The sequence below is a fragment of the Bufo bufo genome, chromosome 3 (genome assembly GCF_905171765.1).
Source record: "Bufo bufo chromosome 3, aBufBuf1.1, whole genome shotgun sequence".
NCBI lineage: Eukaryota > Metazoa > Chordata > Amphibia > Anura > Bufonidae > Bufo > Bufo bufo.
Window position 1 is genome coordinate 359,781,256 of NC_053391.1, and position 23,655 is coordinate 359,804,910.

A 23,655-nucleotide genomic window follows, 5' to 3' on the forward strand; every position below is an offset into this window, starting at 1 on the left:
ATGTATTGCCACCTAAGTGCATCTGCAGTTCACAGAAGGGTCCTCTCTTTAGCAATATAGAATGTCCAGTGGGTGCTGTATTTACTAGCTGTTTAGAGCCCTAAATCCACAGTGAGCTATTGGCAGACTAAGCATCAACAAGGTTTAACTGTATTTCAATAGGACAATAGATATTTACCAGAAATTACCAGTAATCTCAGTAGTTCTTTGCCTAGGCCTCCACTTAGTGTATTAGAATTGGTTTTGTTTGAACTAGTGCTCATGAGTACTGACCTCATCTTATAGGACAATTTCAATAATCCTGCTAATTGGCATGGCATCAGTCCAGCAGGTATAGCGTATACTTTTTGTAGATATGTTACACTGGTAATCTTAATCAAACTACCACACTGACTGCCCCATTCTCACAGTCTCTGATTCTGAAATGCACAATATGGTATAGACTAACCTGAAAATGATGCAAATATCATGCAGGCTCTGTTAAAGTTGAGTGCAATGCAAATAGACCCTGTGGCTGCTGCTGCCTTCCCACTGATCTTCCTCTAGGTTCTGTGACCTGCCACTTGCTTTCTCTCTTTGGTGTTTCCCATACCACTCTGCTCCTCTGAAGTTGTTGACCACTGAACATGCTCCTGTTATTGCCACCGACTTGATCCTACCTTCCTTCATGGAGAAAGAAGGTAAGATCAGGCAGATGGGATCAATCTGTCCTCCAAAATTCTCCCCTCCAGAAACCAGCTATCTTCACTTCCTGTCCTCCAGTGCATGTTATGGTTATGCCTCTTGGTGATTGGTGAGGGGAGTCCTACGAGAGCTCATACGGTTGCTTGTTGTGTGTCATAGAAATTGAGGTCTAGAACACTACAAGAGACACTGAAGACAGTTTCTACCTCTAAAGATTCAGAAGCACAGTCAAGTTTCCATTTTTGGATGGAGATTTACTTTAGTCAACAGAAGAACCATAAAAAGATACTATACAAATGTGTCAAAGTAAATGAAAATAACCTCAATGTCCCTTTACTCATTTCGGTTCACTTAGGATATAATAAAACTCTATTTAGTTTATGAGTGTTTCATAAAAGGCTATAAATCTGCAAAGTGATCATAGAAAACACGTGTTTTTTTTATCAATGTTTTATTACAGTTTTAATTTGCGCATGCCTTAAAGAAACTGTACTCTTAGAAAAAAAAGTTAATACATCCCCACAATGCGTGACAATCTGCAGGATTTCCTGCATGTTTCTGAAACAGCATTATAAATATCTTGCAATAATTTATTCCTAATTGAGTGGTTGTCTGGTACATGTCTCCACTCTCCAGGTTGGAATTTCACCAGGAGGCGTGACTTCATATGCTTGATTTTCTATTGAAGCAGAGAAGTGGGGTGGGCTCATTCCGTATCTATTTGCCTCATCATTTGGATTAAAACATGAGAAAATCTTTTTTATTTTGTTGTGTACTTTCTATATTTGTTGTTTTTTCAATTGCGAATTGGGGAAATTTATACAATTACATTCGAGACATCTGCACATAAAAATTATTACATTTACTGCTGTTATCTTTTCATCTCTGAATATACATGGTTTGATTCCCACTGATGCCAAATGTTTCTATGGAGATTTTTTTTCAATACTTATACAATAAAACATTTACCAATAAGCAATGCATGTTGCCACATTTTTAATAAATCTTGAATTTTTTTTGTAATAATACAAGATTTATAAAAAAAATGCATTATTTTCTAATATACAAGGCTAAACATAAAGAATGATAACAAAAATGAGACTTTCCCTGTTAATCTGAAATGCAGTTTGGTACTCTGTCTTTCAAACTTGGTAAAACATTGTCGATTATGCTAAATGTTTCCTCTAAGTTCAGTCTCCAATAAGTCTTGTATCATCAAAAATGTAAATGGCCACACAGTCAGGTTTCTGCATGCAGTTTTGAAAGCCAAAACCAGGAGTAAATAAAAAAAGAGGAGAACTTGCATCTGTCCTTTATACTTTCACTATTTTGATAATGCACTCAAGATTTAGGATTCCAAAACTGCCTGCCTGATATTTTGGTCATACCCTAAAGTTTCAGTTAAAGATGTATAGGAGTTTGTATCTCTTGAATGTACTGTAGTAGGAGAGAGTAAAAAAAACTAGGAGCACCATTTGGGTCTCCATGAGTACTGTTGTAGTAATCATCTCAGAATTTTTTTCTTGGACATCATTTTGTTGTATTCATAGTTGTTAATGTTAACAATGGCTTAAGTATACTGATTTCATGTTGAACCTCTTTCCTTTGGCATTATTTCTATGAATGCAAGGCATTATAGAGACAGTAGCAATTTTGGTTGCTCAGTGGTTAGCACTGTTGTCTTGCAGCACTGGAGTTTATATGTTTTTGTCATGTTTGCATGGATTTCCTCTAGGTTACTCGGTTTCTTCCCACACTGCAAAAATTTAATTATTTGGCCCACGTGTGTTTGAGATAGAGGAGTGAAATTATGAGCTCCATTAAGGACAGGAACTGGTGTGAATTATAATCTCTGTAGAGTGTTAATGAACATTTTGGTGCCATATATGCAACGGAGTGAAATATGGTGATGTAAGCTATTTGCTGTTTATTAGTGTTTGATGGCAAGGTCATTGTATTTTATGCTATATTTGCCTCATTAATGTGGTTGACCCATGAACAACATTCATCACCTATCCACTTAGACCCCCATGCAGAAGCGGATTGGCCATAGACCTTAGGGTACTTTCACACTAGCGTTTTTCTTTTCCGGCATAGAGTTCCGTCACAGGGGCTCTATACCGGAAAAGAACTGATCAGGTATGTCCCCATGCATTCTGAATGGAGAGTAATCCTTTCAGTTTGCATCAGGATGTCTTCAGTTCAGTCGTTTTGACTGATCAGGCAAAAGAGAAAACCGTAGCATGCTACGGTTTTATCTCCGGCTAAAAAAACGGAAGACTTGCCTGAATGCCGGATCTGGCATTTTTTCCCCATAGGAATGTATTAGTGCCGGATCCGGCATTCAGAATACCGGAATGCCGGATCCGTCCTTCCGGTATGCGCATGCGCAGACTGAAAAAAAGGTGAAAAAATAAATGCCGGATTCGTTTTTGCCGGATCACACCGGAAAGATACGGCATTTCAATGCATTTTTTCGACTGATCAGGCATTTTTAAGACTGATCAGGATCCTGATCAGTCTTACTAATGCCATCAGTTAGCATACATTTTGCCTGATCCGGCAGGCAGTTCCGGCGACGGAACTGCTTGCAGGATCTCTCTGCCGCAAGTGTGAAAGTAGCCTAACAGGGAAATTTCCTGGTGCGCTAATGCCCACAGGGCCATCTGAGGCCTCCTCAGGCCAGCCAGTGGAAGTTTTTGGGGATATATTTTGTGCTGCTTGTGGCAGTATTCTGTGATTGACTGTGGCAATTGGCTCTGTTGGGGTGGTATAATATGGTATTTCTGGCCACTCCTTCTTGTGCTGGGCCGGCCTTCCATCAATTTGGATTTGACTACAAATCGGGGCCATTTTTAGTAGTTTTTCCAGGGCCACATTAAGTTCCCAGTCCGCCCTTACCCCCAGGATCATGAGAACAGTGGTCCAGGAGTGGAGTGGTAGTATGCATGTTCCCCCCAACCCCCCCACCACTCCGTTCATTTCTATATAAATCTGAAAATAATCAAGCACTGCACTCTACAGTATCATAAAAATTGAATGGAGCATTTTTCACGCATGCGCACTACTACTCCATCCACACAGGGGATTCTCGGACCTCTGTTTATCTGACCAATGGGGATCTCAGGACTGAAAATACATTTATTACCTATCCTGGGATAGGTGATAAATGGTGTCTGTTGGCCAACCCTTTTAATTTCTGTATTATACTAATCATTTCCCTAATGGCATTTTCATTTATCTGTTACATTGCTGTTGGTAACATATGTGCAATTATTTTCTGCTCAAGTCTATTCAGACGCTTGCACATTGCAATAGCTTATATTAGTAAAAATTTTAAATTGGTGAAGATCAAAGGTTAAAAAAAACAAAAAAAAACATTGAACAGCTTAAATTAAGAACATATTTGTTGTGTGTGTTCTTATGTCTGTTAAACATAGGTAAAATAAACTTTGGTTCCTAACATTTAACACTTTTCAGCTCATGTTAATGTTCCTTTGTTTCTTGTTTCAACAGGTCAAAATTGCAGTTTCACCTATCAAGAACCAAATGGAACCGTAGAAAGTCCAGGTTTCCCATATGGATATCCAAATTATGCTAATTGCACTTGGACTATTAGTACAGAAGAGCAAAATCGAATACAGTTGTGGTTTCATTCATTTGCCTTAGAAGAAGACTTTGATGTCCTATCTGTATATGATGGGGAGCTAATAGCTGAAAACCTAAGAACAAGGTAAAGTACTAAGTGTGAAAAGTTAAGCTTGTAATTGCTTAAATATAAAATCATAAAGCACATTTTTGTCGTTTTACTTCAAGTACCACAGGGGTACTCACTGAGAGTATTGGCCAATATCAGGTCAGTGTGCTCCCCATTTTAATGGGTAGTGAAAACCTTCACAGGGGTTATCTCATCTTTGAGAAGGTATAGGGCCAATGCAAAACTACACAAAGGCTGTCTCAAATTCAAATCTCCTGCTTCACTACAGTCTGTACTCCGTATGCAAGCTAAAAATTGTCCTATATTGTCATATCGGATGCTTTGCTACTAAACAAAGGCAATCCACAGGAAATGTGATTTATATACGACAATTGGTCTGTATCTGGATGCTTTTGCTAATGTGAGTATATTAAGGAACTGCTGATAATGCACTTCTCAACAGTAATATCCCATGTGCTTCTAAACCAAAGGAAACTCTAAACCCTAATTGTCCTACAGTAGATCAATAACTGCTGTAAATACATTACTATGTAACTATTACATCTTAAATATCTGAAGCAACAAACTATGGATTATTCATTTCCGACATTGACAATATTGTTTCTTAAAGAGCAATCAGGATGGATATAAAACAGGAGTTAATCAGAAATTAGTTATGCAGTGTGTTACGTTGTCTCACCCTAAGCCCATTTTCATTCATGTACAGTGTAGACCAATTATCTATTGTACATTGAATGCATGTAAATGAAATGTAGAGTAATCTGGTTTATCCTAAACTGTGAACAGGTGCTTTTGGAACCTTACCACTTCATTATGCATGCGTGTATGCAAATTAGTATCTGATTATACATGCAATATTATTGATTCTTTTAAAAAATGTTTCACACCTAAATAGTATGTCACCCAGTCGTGGGCCTTGAATTTGGCAATCCAAAAACTCCTTCACCTGGACCTTCTCTCTATCTAGGGGACATGCTTGCTTATAGACTTCTATGTGGGGGAAGTAGAGTGACCTACTCTGTATGCTCCACTAAAGGGTATTCCACCAGATATACAGTTATGAAGATATGTCTCTAGTTTGGAGTTACATAGTTTAATATACTCTGATAGGCAATATGACACCTGAAGCTCTCTCAGGAATGCCGCAAAAAAAACAACTAATTGGCTGCAGTTTTACATAAATGTCTAGCCTGCAGCTTATAAACAAGCAGTAGGGTGCTGTACAGCCGTGAGTAGTTGATAGGCTGCATAAAAAATGGGAATTTGATTTCCCTTTGGCTGCTGTACCTTATTTAACTCAGTTATATTAAGGAAGTGAGATAGTGCATCCACTAATGTTTTAGCATCACTGTTCCCTTTAAGCCTTTGTAATTAGGGAATGGAAAAGTTAATGACCTGGAGGCTTTTTTTCTAAACTGGATAATCCAAAAGAGAAGCAAAAAAAATATTTTTCTATAGCTCTACAATCATTTACCATATATATCTAATGTAGGCATTTATTTCAAAATATGCGGGGCTAGCACAGGGACGGGATGAATGTCTGCAGCCTTAGTTATCTAGGGCAGTGAAGGGATAATGTCAGCATCACTGGTGGTCTAGGTTGAGAAAGGTTTACTATAGCTGCATGCCTGGTGTGCAGTGGGTTAATCACCCCGGCAGGTCCAAGCATTGTCCCTGTAGAAGGAAGACTAAAGTAAACAGATCGCTTCCCTTTCTCAAACAGACTGTTCCTTATGCCATTTATTTTAAATAGACTGTTTTCAGTTCCCCCTCTATCGCACAGACTTCTCCCTATGCCGCCCTCGGTTACACAGACTACTTTCATGCCACCTTCTCTCATACAAACTTCTTCCATGCCGTCTACTCTCAGATTGCTCTTTATGCCCCACTCTCAAAACCCCCGTCAACACCCCATTTAAAAATATGGAATGAACTCCTATAGAATCAAATGATTTGCTGCTTTAAATTAGGGATACAATGGAGATTAACCACCGAAATAATTTCATATCCTAGTATTTATGGCTATGAAACTAAATTCAATTGATATTTAATAATTTGGTAAGATTTAAAAACTATTATTTTATAGTGAGAAGAACATTTTCTTTATTAAATCCTTAGCTGGAGGGAAGAAAACATAAAAGCCTTTAGCATTTCTTTTTGCATGCTTCTGTTCTGAAAAACAGTGTTTTTTTAAGAAGATAAATTTAATCTATAACTAAAGCAAAGCCCATATTAATTACTGGATTACCATCAATCCACAAAAGACAAAATTGTTGAATTAAAAGTGAAAAGATTGAAAGACTTCTTACCATCAGCAGATTAATTTTGTAACATTATTCATTGAATTAAAACATATTAAACTGCACGTATCAAAACAGTTTGCTGTATAATTAATGGAAAAAAATCCTTTCACTGTTTATATAGAGGTATGTTTCCTTTTTATTAATGATGTCAGTAATCCAACATCAACACCTGCCCACAGCAGATTAAAAGTCAATTATTTTATTCTATTCAAGTGACACAGTTTATACTGTATGCAGAAGTTGGGACTCGAACAAGTGGGACTCATTGAATTATATCTTCATTTTTCTTTCTTTAATTAAAAGAGTAACTCAACTTTTAATGAAGTTTTTTTAAAATGTCCCAAATGCCCTAATAATAATTTTTCTAATGTACTTTATTTATGGATTTCGAATTTTTACACAGATTTCCCTGTGCACTTTAAATTCACTATTCTCCACACCGCTGACTTCCCAGCTGTATATGGAGTACGGTCTCTACACTTTATGAATGGGGCCGCAGAGAACGGAGTACAGGCAGGAACGCACATTGCTGATCCTGCCTGTGCTTTCCCCCCCAGGTTTACTAAGTACTGGCATAGCACATGGGTGCCAGGATTAGCTGAGCGGAGCGGCTCCTGACTGCTCCTGCCTGTACTCCGTTCTCTGCGGCCCCATTCATAAAGTGTAGAGACCATACTACGTACACAGCTGAGAAGTCCGCGGTGTGGAGAATAGTGAATTTAAAGCTCACTGGGAAATCTGCGCTTTAGAGTGGGAATATCTCTAGTAAATATGCAAAATCCATAAATAAAATACATTAGAAAAAGTACTATAACAGCACTTGGGATATTTAAAAAAAAAGTTCATTAAATGTTTAGTCACTCTTTAACTGTATGATGGTAAGATTCTCTGACCAACCAGGACTGGGCTCAAACTCCATTGTGTACAGCACTCTAAGCGATGGAATGGTGCGTGCCTATCTCCTTGGGTATAGGTTCATTCCACCACATAAACAGATAATCCAAATGAAATAAATGGATGGAGACAGTATATCCCATTGTGTTATTTTATTCTAGATGCAACATTTCGACTAAACAGCCTTTATCAACCATATATACACCTAGTGGATTGTACACTTAAATACTAAGTGATTACATCATCAAACAGAGACACCTAGCTGACCTCATGACATCACCGTGGTCACAGTTGGCCATTCATAATTTAGGCCATACATGTAATAAAACGGGTTATGAGAGTAAAACAATAGTGAAATAAATGATCCAAGAAACAATGTATGATTAAAATTCATGACATACCTATATCGAATGCATTTGAATTATACATAGCATTTCCATACATCTGCTGAGGCTGCTTAATGTGTAATGTTTGGGACCGGCCCCACAGATTTCCTCTCAAGTCCATAACAGAGTCTAGTATGCTTAAAGGGAACCTGTCACATTGAACATGATGTCTTATCTGCAGGCAACATGTGATAGAGCAGGAGGAGCTGAGCAGACTGATATGTAGTTTTATAGGAAAAGATTCAGGAAATCTTGTATTTTATTCATTTAAATTCCTGGTCATTCTGGCTTTGAAGTGAAGGAGGAGGTCCTATCAGTGATTGACAGCCTCCCCTCTATGACTATGTATATAGAGATAACTGTCAATCACTGATAGTACTACCTTCTTGACTTCAAAGCTCAGAATGAGTAGGGATTGTCTCATTTCAGCAAGTGGCATTTATCATGTAGCGAAAGTTATTTCAAGGTACTAATGTATTGTGATTGTCCATATTGCTTCCTTTGCTGGCTGGATTCATTTTTCCATCACATTATACACTGCTCGTTTCCATGGTTACAGACCACCCTGCAATCCATCATTGGTGGTCATGCTTGCACACTATAGGAAAAAGCGTCAGTCTCTCTGGTGGTCGGGACCATGGGAGCGCACATAGGCTAGTGCTTTTTCCTATATTGTGCAAGCACGACCACCACTGATGGATTGCAGGGTGGTCTGTAACCATGGAAACGAGAAGTGTATAATGTAATGGAAAAATGAATCCAGCCAGCAAAGGAAGCAAAATGGACAATCACAATATATTAGTAAGTGCCTTGTATTAACTTTTTCTACATGATAAATGCCACTTACTGAAGTGAGACAATCCCTTTAAATCAATAAAATACAAATTTTACTTAATCTTATCACATATCAATATGCTCAGCTCCTCCTGCTCTATAACATGCTGTCTGCAGATAAGACACCATATTTAACGTGACAGGTTGCCTTTAACAGCGTGTAAACAGCAACTCTGACAGGTGGTGTGTACGATACTTACGTGGCACAGCCACATATATATATATATATATATATATATATATATAATTTTTTTGTTTAAATATAGATATTGACATGGAAAGGAAAATTAAAAATAACATAAAAAATTATTAAAAAATATGTTAAACATAAAAACATGATTTGAACAATAGGTAATTTTTTAATGACACCTTTCCCTTAAAAAAATTCCCCTCATCTCCACCACAGCTCTTGACTACCAACTGTAGGCTCCATATAATAATACACTGGTATCAGCAAAATAATACAACTTGTCTGCTTCTTGGTATTAAGAAAACTTATCACTGCTGAAGTGCACATTGAGGGTGCAAGGCAGGCACAGTTCTCTCTTAAACCAGCCCAGAGTATGTGGATCTGAAGAAGCATTTCCACTTTCGAAACAATATAGATACTGACACCACAGACTTTACTCTAGTATTTTTAGGCTGTCTTTGAATTTATGGATTGATGGTTGTGTATCTACTAGAGATGAGGTTTGAAGTATTCAAAAATTAGATTCAGCTACTTCGCCAAATAAAAAAAAAAAAAAAAAGTGTAGTGGGTGCAGTGAGAATGCAGAGACAATTGCACTGCGTCATTGTACCCCTCAGATGTAACGATCATACATGCAATCATTTAATGTAAAATAAAAATAAAAAAAATTAAATCATACTTACCTCATCCATTTGCTTGCGACGGGCCGGCCGCCTTCATCTTGCTTTAAGATCAAGCATGAAATCTTGACGGCCGGCGTACTGCGCACGGTGATTTCATGCAAGATCTTCAATCAAGATGTCGACAGCTGGCCGGTTGTGAGCAAATGGATGAGGTAAGTATGATTTTTTTTTTTACACTATTTCATGGAAAATCTATTCACTACCATGATGCACGAGGAAATTCAGATTTGCGGAAAATTGAATTTTCCCTGAAATTATGATCCGTTTCAATTCGCTGAACACTAGTAACCCATGCTGAAGTTAAAATGTAACTCCTATTATAGGTAAAGTACTGTTTTAAAATAAAATAGACCTTATATTACTTGGTTAGATTACTTAAAGGGTTTCTGTCACCAGAATTAACCCTCTTAAACTGACTGACATTAGCGATGTGCTAATGTCAGCAGAATCTAACTCTGCTATTGTTATGTTTCTTGATGCCCCCCCACTTACTGCACAATTCTTACTCTTGTAATATGCAAATTATCCTCTAGTTTAAGAGGGTTAATTCTGGTGACAGAAACCCTTTAAGATCTGAGTCCTATCTGTAATAAACAGTGTACATGTGGGGCTCATAGACGCTCACATTTCCAAAAACAACAAAGCTACTGTATGTTTCGCTATATAAGACGCACCTGCCGATAAGACTAACCCCAGGTTTTAAGTAGGAAAATAAGAAAAAAAAAAAATTTCATCACACCTTATATCAGATCCTCAGATCAGACCCCTATATCAGAGCCTTAGATCTGACCCCCAAAACATTACATAACAGGATATCGCATCAGACTCCCATATCAGGACATTACATGAGACCCCCACATCAGGCCATTACATGAGACCTTCATATCAGACCCTCATCAGAACCCCATCAGACCTTCTTCAAACCTCATATCAGCCCTCCATTTTAGAACCCCATCAGACCTCATATCAGACCTTAAAATAAAAAACTTCTCTTACCTCTCCTGCGCTGCGGATCCACACCGGGTCCGGCAGTCTTTTTAAAAGTCGCGCTCTCCTGTCTTCTCTGGCCGGCGCTGCACAGTCACCTGACTTCATGCAGCATCGGGTCATAGTGTGCGCACTACGTCCTGGCGCTTTATGCAGTCAGGGCAGTGCGCCGGCGGCCCCAGGAAGAACGACCAGGGAGGGTGAGTACAGGAAGCACTCGCAGAGCTTCACTCCCCTCTCCCGGAACCTAATGTATACTAGTGAGCGCTTCCATAATTGAAGCGCTCACTAGTATTCACTTTACAAGATGTACGGGCATTCCCCCCCCCCACACTTTTTTTGGTGGAAAATTGCGGCTTATAAAGAGAAAAATACGGTACTTGCTCTCCCTGTTCATCGTCTTTATTCACATTGAAAAGAGATTCATAGGGGTTAAGTACGTGTCATGAAATATTATCAAACCTTCTTAAGAATATCAATAAAATGTAATTCTCTAAACTCTGTAAGAACGATAATTGCATCTACTCTGAGTGACCTACCTTGACAGACAACCAGTCAGTGACCCAAATAATAATGTAGTCTTAACATTAGAGGAACTATCATATTCAGTAATATTGTATTTTTAGTAAATACACTTTTTGACCAAAAAATAATGTAACAAGAAGTTGTTGGAATTGAATATAACTTTATAAGGAAGATTTATCAACACTGGTGTAAAATAAAATTTGTTTAGTTGCCCATAGCAACCAATCATATTCCACCTTTAATTTTTCAGAGCTCCATTGAAAAAAGAAAGGTGGAATCTGATTGGTTGTTATAGGCAACTAAGCTAGTTTTAATTTACAGTGGTTTTGATAAATCTCCTTTTATATGTGAATGCAATGATGATACAGTATGTGTTTACAAGAAAAATAGTCCAGATGTGTACACATCTTGATATATGGAAATTTTAAAACTGCTGGAATAAAGAAGTAAAACTTTTTCACCTGAGCAGAGCTGGACTATTTTTCTTGCTGGACTTATATATCTCCGCATCCAGGTGCGGCGTCCGTGCCCACAGGGTGTTTTTCAACAGGTGAGAGCTGCCTTACACCTGTTTCAGCATGTGTTTACAATATCAGAGTGAAAGTATAAGTTTATTGGGGAAAACTGTACAACTGAAAGGACGCTTCAGTACCCTGTTGGGTACCTTTAGCCTGCATACAAGATGAGATACGATTGGGCATATAAGTTCCATATGTTATCTTGTGGCATATTTTCCCACAGATGTTGTAGCTGGTCTTGTAGATCCTGCTTATTCATAGGTTGCTAAAGCTGTCATCCTAGCTGGTCCCATAAATGCTCGATTGGTGATAAAGCTGGCAACTGGGCAGGCCAAGGTAGTGTTGCAATCTGGCAGAGATATTCCTGGGATACCTGTCCGGTGTGTGTGAGCATTGTCCTGTTGAAAACTGACAGTTGGAAGCCCTTCCATGAGATACAACACATATGACAAATATTGCTTTTAGTGTCCCTAATATCACTACTAGTGTTGGGTGTGAATATTCGTATCGCAAATTTTACTCGCGAATATCGCCACTTCGAGAATTACCGAAGATTTAGAATATAGTGCTATATATTCGTATTCGCGAATATTCTATTTTTTTTTTGTCATCAGTAACATCCCTTCTTGCTTGTGGACCAATAAGAAGGCTGTAGTGTCTTTGTCTGAGCTTATCAACGTCCCTAGAAACCAATAGGAAAGTTACCCCTTACTATATAAGAATCTCCCCAGCAGCCATTTTCTGTAGTTTTTTGCCGTTCTGAGAGAGAGAGCAGTGACATTGCTGTGTCATTACATTAGATAGTTAGTTAGCTTATATATACACTGCTCAAAAAAACAACACAATGTAACTCCAAGTCAATCACACTTCTCTGAAATCAAACTGTCCACTTAGGAAGCAACACTGAGTGACAATCAATTTCACATGCTGTTGTGCAAATGGGATAGACAACAGGTGGAAATTATAGGCAATTAGCAAGACACCCCCAATAAAGGAGTGGTTCTGCAGGTGGTGACCACAGACCATTTCTCAGTTCCTATGCTTACTGGCTGATGTTTTGGTCACTTTTGAATACTGGCAGTGCTTTCACTCTAGTTGTAGCATGAGACGGAGTCTACAACCCACACAAGTGGCTCAGGTAGTGCAGCTTATCCAGGATGGCACATCAATGCGAGCTGTGGCAAGAAGGTTTGCTGTGTCTGTCAGCGTAGTGTCCAGAGCATGGAGGCGCTACCAGGAGACAGGCCAGTACATCAGGAGACGTGGAGGAGGCCGTAGGAGGGCAACAACCCAGCAGCAGGACCGCTACCTCCGCCTTTGTGCAAGGAGGAACAGGAGGAGCACTGCCAGAGCCTTGCAAAATGACCTCCAGCAGGCCACAAATGTGCATGTGTCTGCTCAAACGGTCAGAAACAGACTCCATGAGGGTGATATGAGGGCCCGACGTCCACAGGTGGGGGTTGTGCTTACAGCCCAACACCGTGCAGGACGTTTGGCATTTGCCAGAGAACACCAAGATTGGCAAATTCGCCACAGGCGCCCTGTGCTCTTCACAGATGAAAGCAGGTTCACACTGAGCACATGTGACAGACGTGACTGAGTCTGGAGACGCCGTGGAGAACGTTCTGCTGCCTGCAACATCCTCCAGCATGACAGGTTTGGCATTGGGTCAGTAATGGTGTGGGGTGGAATTTCTTTGGAGGGCCGCACAGCCCTCCATGTGCTCGCCAGAGGTAGCCTGACTGCCATTAGGTACAGAGATGAGATCCTCAGACCCCTTGTGAGACCATATGCTGGTGCGGTTGGCCCTGGGTTCCTCTTAATGCAAGACAATGCTAGACCTCATGTGGCCGGAGTGTGTCAGCAGTTCCTGCAAGACGAAGGCATTGATGCTATGGACTGGCCCGCCCGTTCCTCAGACCTATCCAATTGAGCACATCTGGGACATCATGTCTCGCTCTATCCACCAACGTCACGTTGCACCACAGACTGTCCAGGAGTTGGCAGATGTTTTAGTCCAAGTCTGGGAGGAGATCCCTCAGGAGACCATCCGCCACCTCATCAGGAGCATGCACAGGCGTTGTAGGGAGGTTACACAGGCACGTGGAGGCCACACACACTACGGAGCCTCATTTTGACTTGTTTTAAGGACATTACATCAAAGTTGGATCAGCCTGTAGTGTGTTTTTCCACTTTAATTTTGAGTGTGACTCCAAATCCAGACCTCCACGGGTTAAAAAATTTGATTTCCATTTTTTTATTTTTGTGTGATTTTGTTGTCAGCACATTCAACTATGTAAAGAACAAAGTATTTCAGAAGAATATTTAATTAATTAAGATCTAGGATGTGTTATTTTTGTGTTCCCTTTATTTTTTTGAGCAGTGTATAATACAGATAGTTAGTGGGAGATAGACAGTGTTGGTTAGATAGTGATATAGTGTAGCTGATAGGTGTTAGGTTGTGTGAACAGTGGTTCTGCTGTCCATACATACATGCTACAGACATAGTGCTGTGATGTCACAACAATACATAGTGCACCAATCACTAATATGTAGTCAGACTTGCTAAAATGTGAAGTTGCACGTATTGCGCAAAAATATGCGCATCATTAATTGGTGATATATTGGAGCACTCCATCTGCATATAAAGCTATTGTAATGTTCTACCTTGCCAACCATTTTCTTCAGTCTCAGGAAACTTCTAGCAGCTTGAAAAATGTAGCAACAGTGACCCACGCATGTATTGCGCGCACAATACGCACATATTGCATTGCCGATTTTCGCAATCAAGAAAATAATCGCTAATTCGCGAATATATGACGAATATTCGCACAAATATTAAAAAATTATTGTGGATTCGAATATTGCCCCTGCCGCTCATCACTAATCACTACAGGAGGTGACTGACTTTAATATGTGTTGGCTCCCCATATTATCACACCACCAATTGGGGCAATGTGTAAGTCCACAACAAAGGTAGGATTAAAGTGCTCACAACGAGGAATCAGAACCTTGTTTCATTGCCAAAGACAAAATGGCTCCAGTTCGTAGCAATCCAGGTTTCTTGTTCACAACACCACCTTAAAAAAAGGTGACTTTGATTGGCTATCAATGTCAGGGCATCTAATAGTGCCCGGAAATAGTCTGGCCAGAGACAGGGGTATGTAATGAAGGTGGGTGCCACCTTGGTTTGGATGGTGGGAACTGCTCACGCTTGTTTGTGGTTCAAATGATTTTTTGGGTCTTTGTGGCCAATCCAGGGCCTGGAAAATCAAAAAACTCCAGCGAAATGCGTTGATATTGTCTTTATTTTAGTGCGGCAAAGTTACACTTCGTGCGATGTTTCGGCTGGAATAGCCTTTATCAAACGTCAGCCGCTCTGGAAGCAAGAACAAGGGAATGCTGCGCTGTGAATAGGAATGGTGTGAAGATGCACGCAATGGAAAGGAGCGATTTTCTAGACGACGGGGTGGGATCCCGACTCCATGCAGCACCATCTAGTGTGCCATACTGGTTGATTCTTCTATCAATCCAGGGACTGCTCACCATGTGTGCACACCCTCAAGTAACCATTGCTTCCAACACCTCCTATCAGCTAGGTCAGAACGGCCGAGATGGTGGTCAATTCATCAAAACGACATTCTACTTCTCTCTGTCAAACAATGTGCCCCTCTCAAAGTCTGCCAACTGTCTAAACAATTTCTCACCAAGAGGCATACTACCCAGTGTGCAATCAGAGCCCACCTGTAATCATTTATATATCTTCCTGAGACATAACTGCATGCTGAGTTTTTCAGTAATCCAACATTTCAATCTAGTACGTTATTTTTTTGTTATATGTAAAAAAGTGAAGATGTAAAGTCATGGCCACTAGGGGTCTCACATCCACCTAATTTGTAGCCCACTGCCTGATTTCAGGCAAGAGCCACCCTAGTAACAAAAACTCCCAAGACAGCTGAGAGGAAGTGAGGAGAGCTAACTGAGATCTCGAGCCTTATAAAACAACTGCTCCTACACTGCTTCTGAATATCACAGGAGCCACCTGCCATTCTGTAAGTGTGATTTATCCATTTGTATTCTGTGAGCTCAGAATCTCAAAACATATTTGAAAATAAGGGAAAGGATGTCACTGCAGTACAGGCAGAAGGGAGATGCCCCCTGTTTCCAAATGAAATGCATATAGCTGTGCAGCTAAAACAGGGATTAATATAGCTAAAAAAAAAACAGGGAAGCCCAGACATACCTACTCCTTCACATTTGTGATGGTACAAAAAAGCCAAGCCATTATCCAAGATTTTTTTCCTGAAAACTAAGGTATGTTTTAACCTATACTCAACAACTTGTATCAATTTTTTGTCTAAAAAGTCAGCTTCTGGCATTTTCCACAAAGTAACATATTAATAATAGGAAAAAAATTGATGGAGAGTGGGAGCAACATTAAAGAGGACTCTTTAAGGTCCTCTTTAAGGGAAGCTAATTGTGGTCCTTAACCAAGAATGTAGTATCAGACACTAAACTACTAACTGGACGTAAGTTCTATGCTGGAATGTGGTCCCAAATAAGTCCTCCACCAAAAACGTAGTCAAATTATAAAGTGTACAGGGAGGTTAAACCAATGCTTGTTCCTCTATCTTGCCCTAATGGCAAATGTTGTTCTATACCTAACAGTGAAAAAGAAGTAAAACTGTGATGCTCCTAATATGAACACGCAAGGAAAGGTATTTAATTAAATTTTCAAAAAAAAACATGAAAGGTCCTCTTTAATGTTGCTCCTACTCTCCATCTATTTTTGTCTTCTTTATGCTTATTATTAATAGGTTACTTTGTGGAAAATGCCAGAAGCTGACTTTTTAGACAAAAAATTGATACAAGTTGTTGAGTATAGGCTAAAATGTGCCTTAGTTTTCAGAAAAAAAATCTTGGATAATGGCTTGGCTTTTTTGTACCATCACAAATGTGAAGGAGTAGTTATGTCTGGGATTCCTAATATGATTACATTTGAGTACATTTGGCAATGACAAATATGAGAGAAAGCTACCCGTTTTGCCACACACAAAGTACTGCTAGATAAATTCTAGCACATTTCAAAGAGAGAATAACTCCCCTTTATGATGTCAGTCCTGATCTCCTATACCCATAAATCTGCTCCTCTATCTCCATTGTACTGTTCTGAAAATGCACCTCATCAATAATATAACACTTGGCCACCAGAGCTTCAACGGTGTTTCATTTATCAAGACTAAGCCTCCCAAAATAAGTGTGAAGAGTGAGTGGGGGAATAATCTGTTAGACAGAGAAAACACTTTTCTTATTCATCATGAGTCATCAGCTAAACACTGACTTTAACATCAATCGGAAAGTTACTGTTCTGCTTCTGAAGGTCATATTCTTTTACAGAAGTGTGGAAATACATGTATTAACAATGGTACTGCAGCTAATCATAGCAGATGTCAAATTTTACACTGGTCTTTCTTTTTGATGTTTTGAATGATTGCTTCTTCACAACCTGGATAGAAGACATGGGAGCTGCGCGGGCAACTGGTCTGTTAAATATAGAGGTGAGGGGTAATGACCTGTTATAGAAACATGATCACCGCATAGTGAAAGATTGACAAGGGTTAAAGTTAAAATGTGCAGTACAAAAAAAGCTGAGGCTGAAGGGATTTCTGAGCACTATGGAGCCCTCAAATCAATTGAAAGGAACAGTGAGATGATTCTGAATATCCTGATGCATAATAATTACTTCCCCAAATTTTTGTAACAATATTTTTTTTAAAACAGGTTAATGTGTATGTTTTATTATTAACTTTCCATCCATGACAGATCTATGAAATTTTATAGTGGAGGTTTTCAATTAGGGTGGGGTAACTACTTTCTTATTTCAGAATAGTGTATCTCTTATATTATAACAATGAGTTTCTGTCTGTTCTTTATGCGCGACTAGAGAAGAGCGAGCATGCTCGGCCGAATACCTGTTCGGCTCGAGCATCGCTATGCTTAGCAGATCCGAGTGCTCAGCCAAATAATTCAGGTGCTAGAATACAATTTAATACAATGGAAGTCAATGGGAGACAACCAGGCTCTTAGTCTCCACATACACACAGTATTTCTCCAGGTTTCCATAACAACCCAGCCATTTTTCTTCACTGCTGTAAGTCAGCTGTAGGCCAGGGCTGTCGATATCTTTTAACAACACACAGAAACATTAAATGAAATAGATGAAATATATCGGTGCAAAGCTGGGTCCTTCTGCTAGTATATATATATATATATATATATATATTATACAAATTAGTTTCTGTCTGTCTCTCTGTCTGTCTGTTCTTTATGCGCGACCAAACGACTGGAGCTATCTTTACCAAATTTGGCACAAAGGTATATCACATGTGTGGGAAGGTTTTAGACAGGGTCTCAGCTCTTTAGGACATACTGTTTCTGATATATTTCCAAAAAATGACCTGCATTAGCCAATACAAGCCTGCAAGTCTTTCTCTTCATATCCCAACTGTCATACACACGGTCACATGTCCCTTATCAGCCAATAGAATCTCGCAAGCCCTTAGTCTCCACATACACACAGTTTTACTCCAGGTTTCCATAACAACCCAGCCATTTTTCTTTACTGCTGTAGGTCAGCTTTAGGCTAGGGCTACAGGGCGAAAATAAGTCGCATGACACATAGGGCACAACTACACTGCTACATGCATCCATCTTGGATGGATTTTTTGCTACTGTTGTGTCGCAGTTGCAGTATATCGCAGTGCGACACCATAGCCTATCATTATGCAAATTGTGGGCTCGACAATGGTACGACAAAATGTCGCGCAACACATGTCGTCATATAGCCCTAGCCTTTAAGGGGCAGGGCGCTGTGGAGGTCACTGTTAAGGGGACAGGGGCCACTATTAAAGGGGCACCTGCATGTCATCTCTGTATGGTTCAGAACCACCCACACCTCTATGCTGAGCCGTCGTGGGCTATCTGCTAGATACCGATTCTCGCCCCTGACGAAGCTACATGCGAAACCTGGGTCGGGCTGTGTGAAAGACCATTGTTGTAATGACATGCTGAAAGATTACTTTCTTTCTGTGAGTATATTAAAACGGAGAATTTTAACTGTTCTGGTGGTACCCTCACTATTATGCGGTTTATGACATCTTGCAGATAGCCCACGACGGCTCAGCATAGTGGTGTGGTTGGTTCTGAACCATACAGAGATGACATGCTGAGCTTTCCAACCTGCGTGGAAGTATACTGCGATTTAATCTAGAGGTGTCTGTCTTGAGCCGGATTAAGTGAATAGCTACATTCGAGGAAAAAATCTCTGTGTGAATGAGGAGCAGCGCGGGCCCACCAGATTGACATTTTATAATTGTGAAGAGCCCACTTCATTCAAGGAGACCAGCAGCGCAAGTACCATTGAAACCTAGCGACTTATTTTACTCTTTTTTGCCATGTTAAAGGGGTGTTCACTGTGGATGTTACTGTTAAGGGGACAGGCCGCTGTGGAGGTCACTGTTAAAGGGACGCACACTGTGGAGGTCACTGTTAAAGGGGCAGGGGCCACTGTTAAAGGGGCAGGTGCTGTGGAGGTCACTGTTAAGGCAGCAGGGTACTGTGAAGTCACTGTTAAGGGAGCAGAGTACTGTGGAGGTCACTGTTAATGGATCGGGGTACTGTGGCAGTCACTGTTAAAGGGATGGGTGCTGTGGAGGTCTCTGTTAAGAGGGCAGGGAATAGTGGAGGTCACAGATAAGGGGACGTTCGCCTATGGAGGTCAGTGTTAAGGGGCGGGGTGCTCTATAGGTCACTGTTAAGGGGGCGGGCCCCTGAGGAGATCAATGTCAAAGGAGTGGGGTGCTATGAAACTCACTGTTAAAGGGACGGGCTGCTGTGAAGGTCAAAGTTAAGGGGATGGGCTGCTGTGGAGGTCTCATTTTGAGGAGGCGGACACTGTAGGGGGGTCAGTGTTAAGGGGTGGGAGACTGTGGAGTTCACTGCTAAGGGGGCAGGGTACTGTAGAGGTCACTGTTATGGGGGATACTGTCGATATCTTTTAACGACACACAGAAACATTAAATGAAATAGATGAAATATACCTGCGTGAAGACGGGTCCTTCTGCTAGTTTTATATTAATATATTTCTCTGAGTGAAAGAGGAAGGAAGGTATGAGATCCATCCTCAAGTCTTCTGCCGGGTTTCTTCTCCCCCTCTCCTTTCTGCTTATCCCTATTCACATTTCTGATCTACTCTCCCAATATGTCTTCAACCATAATCTCCAATCCTCACAAGACGTCCTTCTTTGCTCTCCTCTTGTCTGGCCTTCACAGCATCATATACAAGATTTCTAGCATACATTCCCCATACTCTGGAACTCGCTACCCCAGCACATGAGACTGTCTGCAACATACAAACCTTTAAAGGTAACCTGAAAACCCACCTCTTCAGTAAAGCCTAACACATGCAATAACCATTCTTCGACGTCAGAGCCATCTGAGCAGCTTCTACCCTCACCTACTGTCTCCTTCTACATTCCCTTGTAGATTGTAACCCCTCGCAGGCAAGGTCCTCTCCTCCACTGTGCCAGTCATTTAACCCTTAGGATAACGGAGGTTTTTTTGTTTTCATTTTTCTCCCCTATATTCCTTGAGCCATAACTATTTTATATTTCTGGTCACATAGCTGTATGAAGGCTTATTTTTTGTGGGACAAGTTGTACTTTCTAATGCCACCATTAATTATGGCATAAAATGTAGTGGCAAGAGGTAAAAAAATTGCAAACGGGGTGGAATTGGAAAAAAAACGCAATTCCTCCACCGTTTTACAGGTTTTGTTCCCATGGCGTTTCGTTTGCAGCAAAAATGACCCATGCACTTCATTCTCTTCGTCAGTATGATTACAATGATACCCCATATATATAAGTTTTTATGTCTAAATAGTGTAAAAATAAATTTAAACTTTGATAAAAAAATAAAATTATATCACCATATTCTGACCCCCATAACTTTTTTATACTTATGTCTACTGAGCTGTTTATACTTATGTCTACTGAGTGTGCATGACTTTTTGATCACATTTGTATTACATTTTTTGGGGTAAGAGAAGCAACGAAAAAATGGCAAATCGGCCATTTTGACAATTTTTTCCGTTACACCATTCGCCGTATTGGAATATTTTTTTTATATATTTTAATAGTATAGGCGTTTTCAGTTGCGATGATACCCATGATGTTTATATTAATTGATATTTAGGTATTTCTTCTTTAATTATATGGAAAGGGGGGTGATTTAAACTTTTATATATATTTTATATATTTTTGAACATTTAAAAAAAAAAATTGTACATACACGAGCCTATAAATAATGTTTTTAAATTTTAAATTTTGTTTTATCAGGGAATTCTAAAATTTGATTTATACTAGAAATTGCTCATTTCTTATCCTGGCCTGCCAGCTAGCCTGGCACAGTCTGCTCTCCCTGGGCATGTACCTCTGTTGGTGACGGCCGGATTCAATGAGCAGGCTGTGGGTGCTCAGTCTGTACCGGCTCATGATCTGTCGGTCTCTTGGATTGGGGAGTTTCTCCAGATATGGTGCCAGTTTGTACTCTCTCTGCAGGCTCTGGTATACTGTCAGCTTCTGTGATGTCTGCATGTCGTTTCTCCAGACGCTAATATACTCTTCTTTTTACTTGTGTATCGTCTTCTGGATTTATTGGTTGGTGGCTTGGGCAGGCTGCGTTTGGGTGACTTGTTGCAGGGTGCTTTGTTTTTCTGGGGCTTCTTGGTGTAGCAAGGCTTTGTGATGGTAATAGCTGGGACTGATGCTATGAAGATGGGCTCTGAAAGATAGCGCCCTCTTCTGGACAGCAAAGTAGAGTGGGAATCTGCTCAGTTCTGCTCGACAGGCGCTGTTTGAGGTGCTCCTGTGGACCTGGAGAAAGTGTTTGCAGAGTTCTAGGTGGAATAGTTCTGTTGGCCCAGAGTCCCACTTTGCCCGGTCTGGGTATATGTCTGGACCCCAGACGTCACTGCCATACAGGAGGATTATCTATCTATCTATCTATCTATCTATCTATCTATCTATCTATCTATCTATCATACTACGTAAATTGTTTTGTCCCTTATTAATATGTAAGCCAAATTTCAGCAGATTACTTATACTTACATATTCTTTGTTACACAATTCTGATACCCCTTATATATGTTTTTATTTACTTTCTTGATATATTGATTTATGTCTCATATTTTATGAGTGATTCAAAAGATCTCAAATACTTCCAAGACCTGAAAAATGAAAAATAAAGCCATAAATATAAACAGCTTTTCCACATACTATAAATCCTTTAATCTTGCTTAATAGCTGATTCCTTTTTTATTTTTCTTTAACATATACACCTCTTAAATCCTTCCATTTGGCTTTTCCAATTTTCCTGGTCAACGAAACATAAATCATATGAAATAAAAGTGTAGTAAAGGGTAAAACTTACACACTGTGTTGTGCCTGATGTAGGGCATAAGAAGCTGGGACCGTTTTTTTTTTTGCTCTTTGATGCCTTGTTTCATGCTCTGACCCTCAGATCTTATGCTAAGCATAACATACTGATATAGCAATATTCATCTTAATTCTTAAATGGCTTGTGCAGGATTAGAAAAAAATGGTTGCCTTATTTCCAAACCAGCAGCTTATCTGTCCATGGGTTGTGTATGGTATTGCTGATCAGCCCGATTGACTGCTATATCAGACAACAGAGGTGGTACTGTTTTTGAACAGATTTGGTGCTGAACAGAGGTGCTGCTGTTTTTGGAAGAATGCAACCATGTTTTTCTAAATCTGTATAACCCCTTTAACGAGTTAAGTAAACAAAAGAGAGAAACTTTTAATTGACTTTTTCAGTCCCTTTCACTGGCTTGTGTGACCTGATGATCATATGTGATATGTAGTGTCGAGCAAATCAAAGTGAAACAAATTGACCTCGATCCGAATTTCAGAAAAAATTTGATTTGCCAGGAAGCCGAATTTCCTTGCTCTTCGTGGTAACTAATAAATTTTTCCTGAAATGGCGTTAAAAAAACCAACATGCTCACCTCATCCATTTGAGCACTGAGAGATTGTCGTGGCCATCTTAATAGAAGAAACTGTGCAAAATCTCACTGATGATGTTATCAGACCCGGCTATCATTAAGATGTGGTGACGTCATCACATGCAAGATTTTGCGTGGATTCACCAATCAAGATGGCTGTGACGACCTCTTTGCAAGCAAATAGATGAGGCGGGTATGTATTTTTTTTGACCCCTGATTAACCCCTGAAAGGCCTCAAAGTTACTGTCAGATGGCACGATAAACAATTAACACATCTGATGGGTTCAATGATGGGGGGCGGCACGATCGTCGTTCCCCATCATTGTGCTCGATACATACAGTGGAATGCGATTTTTGACAACGTTTATTCGTAACAAATCAAATTTATTTGTGAAATTCGGCAAAGCAGCTGAATCGAATTTTAGAGAACTTCGCTCATCTCTAGACAACCAAGTTTAGAACGGCTCCATCTCTAGTTCTATCTGTTTCTTACTTTAAGATCAATCTCTTTCTTTGACATGTATGGCACAGGACACATTTTGCTTGTCAAATGACTTTTCCCTTTCTTCGCTGACTTTCAGCTTCTTGTGGTTTAATTACTGCTTGTATGAAAATTTATCACACCTGCTTCCACTTTTACTCTGTTGTGGTCGCTGAGAAATTTCCACTGAGGCTTAAATAAGATTAAATTCTTACAATTTTAGTTACAGTTGAAAAGATGTTCCATGAGAAAATCACACATTGCCCCCCCCCCCTTTTACATTACAATAAAGAGAGAATAATAATTTGGGGTGGAAATGACCAAAATGTTTATTAAAGGGCACAACTTAAATAATGTTCCACTGCTGCG

The 23,655-nt window shown here is 39.8% G+C and overlaps 1 protein-coding gene across 1 annotated transcript in view; it reads left to right on the top strand.

The window, feature by feature from the left end:
• The first annotated feature begins 667 nt into the window (after nucleotides 1-667).
• The window catches only part of CSMD2 (CUB and Sushi multiple domains 2), a 1,002,961-nt gene continuing 979,973 nt past the window's right edge, over nucleotides 668-23,655 (top strand). The window contains exons 1-2 of the mRNA XM_040422265.1: nucleotides 668-680; nucleotides 4,201-4,417. Coding sequence (XP_040278199.1) covers nucleotides 668-680; nucleotides 4,201-4,417 — 230 coding nt within the window. The remainder of the gene's footprint in view (nucleotides 681-4,200; nucleotides 4,418-23,655) is intronic.